At 49.5% G+C, this 11,975-nt stretch overlaps 1 protein-coding gene, 1 non-coding gene and 1 pseudogene across 2 annotated transcripts; all 3 read right to left on the reverse strand.

Moving 5' to 3' along the window:
- Positions 1-1,362: 1,362 nt before the first annotated feature.
- On the reverse strand, positions 1,363-3,507 carry LOC117861620 (BAG family molecular chaperone regulator 2). Its single transcript, XM_034745193.2, has 3 exons — positions 2,871-3,507; positions 2,466-2,722; positions 1,363-2,342 (listed from the first exon to the last, which is right to left on the reverse strand). The coding sequence occupies exons 1-3, from the start codon at positions 3,103-3,105 to the stop codon at positions 1,863-1,865; spliced, it is 972 nt and encodes a 323-aa protein (XP_034601084.1). The 5' UTR covers positions 3,106-3,507; the 3' UTR covers positions 1,363-1,862.
- Positions 3,508-4,986: 1,479 nt separating this feature from the next.
- Positions 4,987-7,147, reverse strand: LOC140223068 (uncharacterized mitochondrial protein AtMg00810-like; annotated as a pseudogene).
- Positions 7,148-8,982: 1,835 nt separating this feature from the next.
- On the reverse strand, positions 8,983-9,121 carry LOC117862301 (small nucleolar RNA Z247). Its single transcript, XR_004641954.1, has one exon. It is a non-coding gene; the product is annotated as a small nucleolar RNA Z247 (small nucleolar RNA).
- Positions 9,122-11,975: the final 2,854 nt, after the last annotated feature.

Consider the following 11,975-nt stretch of genomic DNA (forward strand, 5'->3'; position numbering starts at 1 on the left):
CGGGGCGGGTTCCGACGGCCGATAGCGACTCCCCAGCGGCACCGAAAAGCACGCCACGCACCTCAATACTTACAGATTATTAGGGTGAAGTCGTCTGCAAGCACATCAATTGCTTGTTTATAGGTGGCGAGTTGTTTTTGCGTGCCGAGCCCGGTGATACGAGCAACCCTACTTACCCGAGGAGAGAGACCAGATCGTCGTCGTCGCCCAAGCTGGGTTGGGCTGGCCATGAAGCTTCCATTCCAAAATCCAATGGCCCTCGGCCATGTACATGCCTCGTTGGCAATTGATAAACACGATTGTCTTTTTTCCCATGTTTGTGTGCCCTCCAACGCACACCCTGCTACCTGCTGCCTCACGCGCGCAACTGCATGAAAAAACCCTGCATTTTCTGTACACACCTCATATTCCCATCTGAATAGCTGAGGACCATACACAGGCAGTCAGGCACACAGCACGACACCCCTAAACTGTTTGTCCGGAAAGGGCATCATCCCCTAGTACTATGTAAGGGCTGCGAACAATTCCAAAAAAAAAAAAATCAACATGTCACTGTCATTACCCATAGTTACCAGTTTGCTCGTGGTCATTTCCTCCATCTTAACCATGTTACTGCCACCACACTTGTTTATTAGTACTGCTAGTTCAAGAGAGCATTTTCTAATTGGAGTGGTTAGGAACAGAAGAAGCTAAAGCTATACCATGATTAGGGCATTAAAGCCTGAAAAAGGCCCGGAGGAGGGGAGGATTCTACAGGGCTACAGCACCAGTCCTGTTCTTGCTGTACAGCTGCAGCAAGTGCTCTCATCTCATATGGACTGATCCGGCCACTCATTCTTGGCCCCTTCCTTGTCTCCTCCTCACCTACCCTTTTTCTGATTTCTGAACCACTCACTACTTCTAGTACTTGTCACGCCCGCCGACACAACAGAGCTTCTCCCATACCATTACTCCTAGCTAGTAGAAGGGAAAGGCGTCTCTCAACAAGCAAGAAATAAAGGTCAAACAAACACGGGGACAGATAATGATATGAGAGGATTTTTTTTAAAAAAGAAAGATTCATAGTTTCATATACAATATAGTATAGTTGCATATGGAGGAATCTTTTGGAGGAGCCGGTCTTGCATGTACACTTGTACACTACTAACCCGGCTGACCAAGCCCATAGTTTTATCTTTTATGCATGCCACCGAGTTCATCCAAAGTGCTAACTAACGACCCTGCCCTGGCAAGGCAGATGTGAGATGAGATGCCCAATAATTGCGCGCAACCACAACTGCAAAGACCAATGCCAAGCTCCCCCAATCAGTGCGGTCCATCTGCAACTGCAATACTCATCACTACTGTCCCTGAAGTGAAGTCTGAAAGAACACACCAGAACCAGCAGCGGCCATTGTTGGGTTGCACAATGTGAGATGGATGAACATGAACCATCCATCCATCATACAGTACCAGTACACACGGCACAAACAAATGTGTGTGTTGGGAGATTGTTTTGATTCATGTACACTATACACTGCACAGCTACTTACTATACACATATGGTCATGGGAAAAATCCTTCGTCGATCACAAGGCCAGGCCACCACTTATTTTGCAGACAGACACCAACACCCATGGATTCGATGTGCTTCTTCTTCGCCACTAGCTCACTCCAGTTCTTGCCTTTTTTGTGGAGATCAATATACACTCAAAGGAAAGGACAAAGAAAGAAAGAATAAAGAGGAGAAAAGAAAGAAAGAAACAATGGCGACTGACACGCACCACCATGGCCAAGGTGAGTGAACAAGAAAGGTACCGGCCGAGCCAATGGACAGGCACACATGTGGCCGGAGGGGACCACTGGACCAGGCGCCCTTCGTTCTAGAAGAGCTCCCACTCGAACCGCGGGGACGGCGTGGTGGTGGTCGCAGGGGCCATGGTCGTCACGGGGGCCGCCGACGTCGACGGCACCGACGACAGCAGGTCGAACGTCTCCCAGCTCGCCGTCTGGGTCTGCGGCACAGGGGCTGTCGCCGTGGTGGGCGCCGGCGGCTGGAACTGCCGGCGCTGCTGCTGCGCCGCCGCCGCCGGGGGCGGGCGCGGCGGGAGGTGCGGCGGCCGCGCCTTGTTGCTCGCCTTGGGCGCCGCGGCGGCGGTCTTGTTCTTGGCGCGGATGGCGTCCAGCGACTCGACGTGCTTCTGCACCTGCTTCTCCTGCGCCCGCCGCTGCTCCTTCACCTCGCCGTCGGCGGCGATGGAGTCCAGCTTCACGAGCTCGTTCATCAGAGCCTCCGTCAGCGCCACCACGTCGGCGTCGACGACCTTGCCGCCCTTGCTCACGATCGTCTCCAGCGCAGACACCTGCCGATTACAGCAATGTGAAACCAACTATATATGCATTGCTAGAGCAGGAGGAATTGAACGGCGCCGGGCCGCCGGCCATGGATAATTGATGAAGATGTATAGAACTAATAAAGATTGTACCTTGGCGGCGAGCTTGCCGACGTCGAGGGCGACGCGGGCGATGGCCTTGGCTGCGCGCTCGGCCTTGTTGGTCCGGCGCTCCTCGAGGAGGCGCTTGGCCTTGGCGGCGGGGTCCTCGAGCATGAGCATCTTGGAGCGGTCCTTGACGCCGGCCATGTCGAGGAAGGCCTTGGAGTCGCGCTCCTTGTCCTTGTACACCACCTTCTGGTCGTCCGGGTGCAGGCCTGTCTTCTCCGACAGCAGCTTCTTCAGCTCGCCTGCATGCCACCGTTCCGTTCATCATTATTCATCCACCCGATCATTCAGAGGACGAGATGGATAATCGGAGCTGGTGAAATCAAAACCAAAATCTGCGATTGTTTGTTTGCATCATCATCATGACATGAATCACAACAGCAAACATACCGAAGGATGCCTGGGAGTTGATGTAGATCTCGTGGTAGACGCCGTTGCACTTGACCTTGACGCGGATGGTGGGCACGGGCGCGCCGCCGGGGGGCGGGTCCGCGTCGGGGCTCCGCTTCTGCACCAGCATGCCCCCCGGCCGGACCTCCCACACCTCCTCCTTGGGCACCGCCGCCGCCTCCTTCATCGTCGGCGAGAAGGCCACCCTCTGCTGCTCCCTGCCCCCGCGCATCATTTTCTTCGACCTCCTCCTCCTATATCTATCGACCGTCCCAGCAGGAAGGTAGAGTATGTATGTACACTCGAGTCGAGCTGATCACCAAAGCTCAAAAAAGAAAGGGCTCTAGCTAGAGGCAATGATCCGTGTGGTTAACTAGCTGCTAATGGCTGCTGCTGGCTTAACCTGCTGCGGCACCAGAACCTGAAAAATTAGTTCTTGCTTGGGGGTGGTACTACTAGACTAGAAGCAAAATGCCTGCAAGCTTCAAATGGAGAAACGAAGAGGAGGAAGAAGAGAGAGGACGGAGACGAGAGAGGCAGAGGTGAGGAAGGAGGAGGAGATGGGAGGGAAATGGTGTGTGGCCGGTAGGAGGAGGAAAAGGACACGATGATACAACTAAGGGACAGGCCGGAGCCGGGCACCAGAATATTTATACTGAGAAACCGAAGCAAGCAAGCGAGGCGAGCCAGTGCCAACTGCCAGGCCACCTCGCGATGAAACAGCAGGCCAGGTGTGGGGCTCCCGTACAACTGGACGTTGAAAAGAACTCGGTCCCAACAATGGCCTGATGGCATTGGCACTGCCATCTCACCGCATTCATCATTAGTGAAGAAGTTTTAACCATGTGACGACCGATGGATGGATGCAATGGACGTGTCAACCGGCGACCTGCAACACCAGGAAGGCTTGTTGGTCGATGCGTCGGGTGGGGGTGGGGGTGGTTGCGATGGATGCCGCGCAGCGCAGGGGTGTCCTGCCGCTGCCGCGCCCGGGGGTTGGTGGCCGCGACCTGCAAGCCTTGCTCGGGACGCCGCGGTCTCGGTCTCCTCCTCGTTGCCGGCCTTCGCCTCCAAGCAAGCTCTCCGGTCGGATCAGTTCGTTCCAGGTCGAGATCGCCACTTCACCAAATCATCAACCAAAGCCTTTTCTTCCCCGGAATGACATGCGTCGTGCGCCTGTACTGGCGGTGATCCATGCGTGCTCCTTTGTTTTCCTTTCCCGGGGGCTTCTCGATCGTTGTTGGGTCGAGAGCTCGCTCTCGCTCGTTCTACCTGTCTGGCGACTGATGGCGGCGGCAAGTGTCGGTTCCTGAATCCTGATGATCTGATGAGCGTATGATGGGGCGATAATCTGCAGTGCTCATAAGTTTACTAATCATGCCGCATGGCTTGCGCGCAGCAGCAGCAACCGGATTATTCAATCATTAATCCGGGTACGTACGATCGGGTGTTTAATAAGCATAGTATACTTGCAAGTGCAGGCAGGAGGCTCTTCTAGTCTTCTTCCATCCATGGCCATGGCCTGCTGGTGGGTGAGCTGTCCCCGGCCCGGACCATATAGCAGTATACGATGGTCCTGCGCGCGGCCGGGCAGCACGGCGGCATATATCCCCGGCCCCCTCTCCGCCGGCCGGCGATCCGGTCGCTTAAAGCAAGGCGATCCCGAGGAACATGCATGCGGCATCTTTCACGATGTTCCTGATGGATGAACGGCATCGATGGATGAACACCATGCGAATCTGTGGCGTAGGGCGAGATCTGCAGATCAGGAGCCCCACCGCTGGAGAATATGTTGGGTTGGGCACGAACGAGGGAGCTCGACCGGACCGGACCGGACCGGACGCTGCAGGCAGCAGCAGACATCTCTCTCGCATCGCAGGAGAGGAGAGGATCGCAGCCATGGTCGGTCGATGATGTCAAACAGTATCTAGAACGCTGGTGTGTGGCGCAGGGATGAATAATCCAGATCGACCCGTACGACCATGTCCGATGCTGCTCTTAGTTTCAGTGCCATCGTAGGGCCGGGGATCCACTTGTCAGGGAGCGGGGCCACCCACCACTTGTCGTCTCCTTCCGGTGCATTGCGAGGCAAGGGACGCCACCGACAGCCAGGTGCGCACGTGGGAATCCGCCGAGCCGTCTCAGCGTCCACACAGGCCGAGGAGAGGAGAGGAGGATCGGATGCGCGGCGGCGGATGGGCGGACGTGATCGGAAAGTGACCGCGTAACCCACGCGCCCCCTCCATCTCTCTGTGACTCCGACCCCAACACCGGCGAGCGAGGTTGGCAGCTCGTGGTCCTCGGCTCCATCACCACGGTGACGCCGCACCCACCGCCGTGTAAAGGTTAGGAAGCAATCTCACCTCTCGTAGGAGGCCGCGTGAATGTATTTATACTGGTTAAGAAGAGCTCTTGGCGTGGCGTACAAACAAATAATCTACCAAGTAGATTAGGCTATATTTGTTACAACCTGACATATACGCTAACAACTAGATCCTCAGCCTATCTACTCGGTGGTACCAATCTGTTTACAAGATGCAATCTCAACTAACTCTAACATCCTCCTTCAATCTCAACTAGCGAGTCCAAGGTTAAGATTGCTTCTGAATTCTTCTAACTTCCGACACGTCAATGGTTTTGTAAACCCATCTGCTATTTGATCATTTGTTGATATGAGCATCACGTTAAGAAGTTTGTCAAAAACTCTTTCTCTGATAAAATGGAAATCAACTTCTACGTGCTTTGTTCTTGCATGGAACACTGGGTTACCAGATAGATAAGTTGCTCCAATGTTGTCACACCATATCCGGGCAGCTTTAGGACTTGGGACACCAAGCTCTTGTAACAAGGTTTGAATCCAGATAATCTCTGTTGTTGCATTCGCCATGTCTTTGTATTTAGCTTCAGTAGAGGATCTGGATACAGTAGCTTGCTTTCGCGCGCTCTAGGAGACAAGGTTACTTCCAAGATATATTGTAAAGCCTCCTGTGGAATGCGGTCATCAAGACTTCCTGCCCAGTCTGCATCTGTAAATCCACAAACTAGGGTGGACGTGGACATGGTTATTTTCATGCCAACCTTTAGTGTATACTTCAAATATCTCACCACTGTCTTGGCTGCAGTCCAATGGATGTCGGTAGGAGTATGCAAGAACTGACAGATCTTGTTTACTGCGAAAGAAATATCTGGTCTTGTGAGAGTTAAATATTGCAATCCTCCTACTATACTTCGGTACCTTGTTGGATCTTCAGGCCCTACTGGAATACATTCATGAGCTTACAGCTTTTCTGATGTGGACAGTGGAGTATTGGCCGGTTTACAGTGTATCATCCCTATCCTTTTAAGCAGATCACCTGCATATTTCTCTTGTGAGAGAATTATTCCATTCTGTATCTTGTTAACTTCGTTGCCTAGAAAGAAATTCAAGTCTCCAAGGTCCTTGAGTGCGAAGTGTGTCTTCAGTGCATCCAACAAGATCTTGGTAGCTGGATTTGAGGAGCTTGCCACAATAATATCATCAACGTAGATTAGCATAAATATGGTAGTATCACCTTGATTGTAGAAGAATAATAATGTGTCGGCTTTGGATGGTTTGAACCCCAACTCTTGGAGTTTCATACTGAGTCTATGATACCAGGCCCGAGGTGCCTGTTTTAGTCCATACAATGCTTTCTCCGGCTTGCACACATAATTTGGGTGCCTCTTATCTAGAAATCCAGGAGGTTGTTTTATGAACACTTCTTCCTCTAGAACACCAAGAAGAAGCGCATTCTGCACATCCAATTGTCGAAGGCTCCATCCTCGTGAGACAGCTATGGAGAGCACAAGTCTGATGGTAGCCGCTTTTACTACAAGACTAAAAGTGTCCTTGTAATCGATGTCGTACCGTTGCTTGAACCCTTTCGCTACCAGACGTGCTTTGTACCGATCTATGGAACCATCTGCTCTCTTCTTGATCTTGTAGACCTATTTGCAGTCTATCACATTCCTCCCTTGCTATGGAGGAACCAATGACCAGGTGTTGTTCTTGTGCAAAGCTGAAATCTCGGCGTCCATAGCTTCTTTCCATCTTGGATCGTCGAGAGCTGTGGCAATGGAGGTTGGTTTACCAGCAGTCATGAGCAGACCATACCCATAGCAGACCGTCCCATCGGTGTCCCTGTGTGGCGCCATCGGACATGGAAGTTGGCGTAGAAGATCCCGGCGCCAACATGGTGCACGCCGAAGAAGACAAAACCGGGCCTCCACACGGCAGCGGCGAGGCGGAAGGCACAGGACCCAATGGTGATCCGCCTGCTGCGATGCCCAGATGGATGGAAGGTTCGGCTGGCAGCAGATCCTCCTCGTGACTAGTGCCTATTCCCCTAGAAAAGCACTGTCTATATCCCCTAAAACAGGCAAAGATCGTTCTTGCACACTTTGTGAAACATCAGCACCAGGGTTAGGAACATTATGCACAGGCCCTAGCGACAAACCATCCCCTAGCGAAGCAGGAAAAAGAGATGGTAAAAGAGAGATTTCTGCACGAAGTCGAGAACCGTCATTTGGATTTAATTTGGCGAATGGAAAAATGTCTTCATCAAAGACAACATCCCTGGAGATGTAGGTGCGACCGGAGCTGATGTCTAAAAATTTGAACCCTTTGTAGAGATTGCTATACCCAAGAAGATGTATTGCTTGGATCTAAATTGTAACTTATGAAAATTGTAGAGTCTCAAGTTAGACCAGCAAGCACACCTAAAAGTTTTAAAGGACATATAGTCAGGCTTCATATGACAGAGTCGCTCAAGGGGAGTTTGAGAATGTAGAACCTTGCTAGGTGTGCGGTTTATGAGATAGGTAGCAGCAAGAAAGGCTTCATCCCAATACTTCAATGGCATGGATGAGCGAGCGAGGAAAGCAAGACCCACTTCTACTATATGTCTATATTTTCGTTCGGCGGCACCATTCTGTTGGTGTGCATGAGGACAAGAGACAAGATGAGAAATCCCTACTTGACGAAAAAAGGAATTAAGCCTCTCATATTCTCCTCCCCAATCCGATTGCAAGGCTAAGATTTTCCTGTCAAATTAGCGTTCAACAAGGCTTTGAAATTCATGAAAGCATTGGAAGACTTCAGATTTATGTTTAAGTAAGTAGATCCAAGTAAAGTTGTTGTAGTCGTTGATAAAAACTAACATAGTATTTATTTCTTCCAAAGGAATCACAAGCCGACCCCCAAACATCTGAGAACACAAGAGCTAAAGGAGCACTAGGTTCACTATATGAATGCGGATAGGAAAGCTGATGGCTCTTGGCCCTTTGACATGAATCACAAATTGAATGGGAAACAGACTCATCTAAGAAAGGTAAATTGTTTTTAACAACGACTTCACGAATGACACAACTTGTTGGATGCCCTAAATGATCATGCCACCTCTCCATGGTAGGCTTGGAGGAACTGGTTGCATCAGAAGATGCACCAAAGTCATGTTTATTCTTGAACTTGAACGAAGCAGCTAGAAGGGGATAAAGGCCACCTCTACACCTGCTTGAAGCAATGTTTTCTTCGACACCTGATCCTTGACAAAGAACACATGTGCGTGAAACTCTAGAAAGGCATTATTGTCAAGAGCAAGATGATGAACAGATATCAAATATTTTGATGTTTGTGGAACATGCAAGATATTTTTAAGAACAAGATTTTGACTAGGGGTATGGCAAATCGTATGACCAATATGAGCAATGTTCATACCTATTCCATTCGCAGCATGAATCTGCTCATTGCCTGTGTACCTATCTCGGATCATCAGCTTGTCCAATTCTTCTATGATGTGATATGTTGCACCAGAGTCAATGTACCCGTTTGAGTCAGCACCATAGTTGTTGGTTGCTGTTGCTGCGGTCTTCTCTTCTAGTGGCACAAAGTTTTCATCATAATGGTATCAACAGTTGACTATGAAGTGTCCATCCTTCTTGCAAAGTTGGCACTTGATCTTGGGTTTGCCGCTGGAGTTGTTGTTGAAGCCACCATGTGATCGTCCACCATTGCCGCGACAACGACCGCCACCACGGCCGTGGGTAGCAGAGTTTGCTGACGACCTAGAGCCGCCACTGAAGAGATCCAACCGCTGCTCAAAGGCAAGCAGTTGGGTGTAGAGCTCACTGACCGAGATTGGTTCAATGCGAGCAAGGACCGCGGACATGATAGGATTAAACTCCATATCGAGCCCGATCAGTACGTAAGAGACCAGTTCTTCATCATCAAGAGGTTTGCCAGCGCTCGCCATCTCATCAGCAAGCACGCGCATCTTGCCAACATACTCCGAGATCTGCATGGCTCCTTTCTTCGTTGTGGCCAGGGCTATCCTGGTGTTGACAGCCCGGGCCCTAGTCTGGGAGGAGTACATCTCCTCCAGTGCCGCCAACACCTGGGCGGCGGTGGTGTGTCGCAATATGGAAGAGGACATCATGTAATAATGATGTAACGAGGTAAGTGAATACCTACTAATCCATGGCTAACCACTTCAGGATTCGGTTGCTTGATGTCCTTGTCACCAACTTTGACGTTGATCTCCTTCACAGGCGCCAGCATGCTGCCGTTGAGGAAGCCTTCGAGCTGCGCTCCCCGGATGGCAGGAAGGATCTTCACTTTACGAAGGGTGAAGTTGGACTTGGTGAGCTTTTCAGTGACCGGATGGCCAAAGGGAGCAGGAAGCGCTGAGCCGGACACCATGGACGAGGACAAGATGATTGACATTGTAGATGTGTTTGTAGAGGAAGGTTCTAATACCATGTAAGGTTAGGAAGCATTCTCACCTCCTGTAGGAGGACACGTGAATGTATTTATACTGGTCAAGAAGAGCCCTTAGCGTGGTGTACAAACAAAGTATCTACCGAGTAGATTAGGCTAAGTTTATTACAAGAACCTGACATATATGCTAACAACTAGATCCTGAGCCTATCCGGTTGTACAATCTGTTTACAAGACGCAATCTCAACTAATTCTAACACGCCCGCGTGCGTTCACGGCGTCGCCTGCTGGTGGGGCTAATAAGCTTCTCGAGCACCCATCGTCAGACCATCCATCTGTCCGGTGACCGGCGGTGCACGGGGCGTTCTAGCTGGCTTCTTCCCGGCGGCGGCCGGGGACGGCGGAAAGGACCCGGCCGGTGTGTGTGTGTGTCAGCTGCTCCTCCTGGGACCGTACCGACGGCTTCGCTTTCGCCAGCCGTCGGTGTCGCGACGCCGATCGACGCGTGCGGCCAAAGGAGAGCCCACGCCACGCCAGTCGCGCACAAACCGACGCCTCAGCTCTGCAGGCCATTGATGCGTGATGCGTCCTACTGCCTGCTGCTAAATTACCCTCTGCTCTGTCCTATGTGTGTGTGTTTTAATCCTCTGCTCTGCAGGTAAACCGGTGAATCTGCATCTGCCACTTTGCCTCATGATCGTTACTGGCCTCACCGCTGCACGCACGCATGGTTCAATCAGAGATTAGCAGCCAATGAATTCAGTCGTCGCTGCTCCGGTCCGATGTTGTTGAGCATTACTCCTGTAATATCTGCAGGCCATGGACACAAACAGAGACGGCCCAAAGCAAGCAACCCCAACAACTGCTCTCTCTCCATTTCATTGTTTCTGAAACATCAATATTTTGGCTCGTTTTGTTTTGAACCACTGGCGACAAACAAAACGATACGGAGGGAGTATCAGGAAAGCAACAAGATGCCAACACATTAAACCTTTTATATTGGCCTTCATAAATAAAAAATAGAGAAAGAAAGAAAGAAATATCATAGCTTTGCATCGCCTATTTGTTTGTCACTAAAGGCTGTCGGTTCATGCATGGATGATGGATGCTAGCTGTTCGTGCATGAGATTTATATGACGCCGGCTAGCTAGATTATAATCCGTGGTCTACAAAGTGGGGCAATTTGCACCCTTGGCAAAAGCCCAATAGCCACAAAGATGCCGGGCGTATGGACCATCACATTTATATATCAGAAAAACTACATTTTAGTGCTTGTTACTTTTAATATATTCAGTGATAGACTGACAACAAAAATTATGATAACTTTATTAATTAATATATTATGATCAACAGAGGCTCGGCTCTCGTCTTGGCTTTTAGAAAATGTACACAAAGATTGCAATAATTGGTGCAAAAGTACGGCTTAAATGTGTAGGAAAAGGAAGGATGAAGAAGGGAACTAGCCCAGCAAATAATAGCAAAGATTGCGATTAATGCATAATATGGGATCATTGTGTACAAAAGCAACATAAACCATTTTTTGTAAAAGGCAAAAACAATTTTTGAAAAAAAGACAATGTACCAAAATAAACGATGAAGATGTGAATTAACTAGAAACAACTGTAGTAGTTGCTTGTCTGTCAAAAATAGGAAAAAACACATTAAAATGTAGTTTCTTGTCTGTCACCAATAATAGCAAAAAATGTAAAGAAGAAAGAGGGAAGCAAGCTCAATTTTGCATCATAGTAGTAGTTTATTTTTTTAGCTACACGATCCACCTGGCTTTATCTGTCTTTCCAGAAGAGTGAGAGAGATCCATCATCCATGGCTCCATGCTGTTGTGAGCTCATAGTCTAACCGAAACTGCACTTTTCTGAGATCATTATATGACATCGATCTGAAGATGCTGTCTCCTATCATTTACTCCCTCCGTTCCAAATTGTAGGTCGTTTTGATTTTTCTAGATTTATAGATATTACTATGCACTTAGACATACACTATATGTAGATGCATAATAATATTTATGAATCTAAGAAAGCTAAAATAACCTACGATTTGAAACGGAGGGAGTACTAGCTAATATATTTGCATCAAGCCACACATATCCTCGTGAGATTTTTCTCTTCTTGTCTATGCATATGCCAATAATGCACGATCGAGAGACCTGATCAGGGAGTTGAATTGCTGTCCTACTGGATGCTTTGTCGATGCATCCAGGATTAATTCAGGCATATGCTCGCGTTGCATGATGATGCAGCTAGCAGGTCGATCTCGATCGGGAGAGTGGCCAGCGCACATGTGGGAATAGTCTTCTTTTCTTTGGGAAAATAAAGGATGAGATGATCTGATTAGAGTGCATGGCTGAATTCAGG

Source organism: Setaria viridis, chromosome 6, assembly GCF_005286985.2.
Source record: "Setaria viridis chromosome 6, Setaria_viridis_v4.0, whole genome shotgun sequence".
Classification (NCBI taxonomy): Eukaryota; Viridiplantae; Streptophyta; class Magnoliopsida; order Poales; family Poaceae; genus Setaria; species Setaria viridis.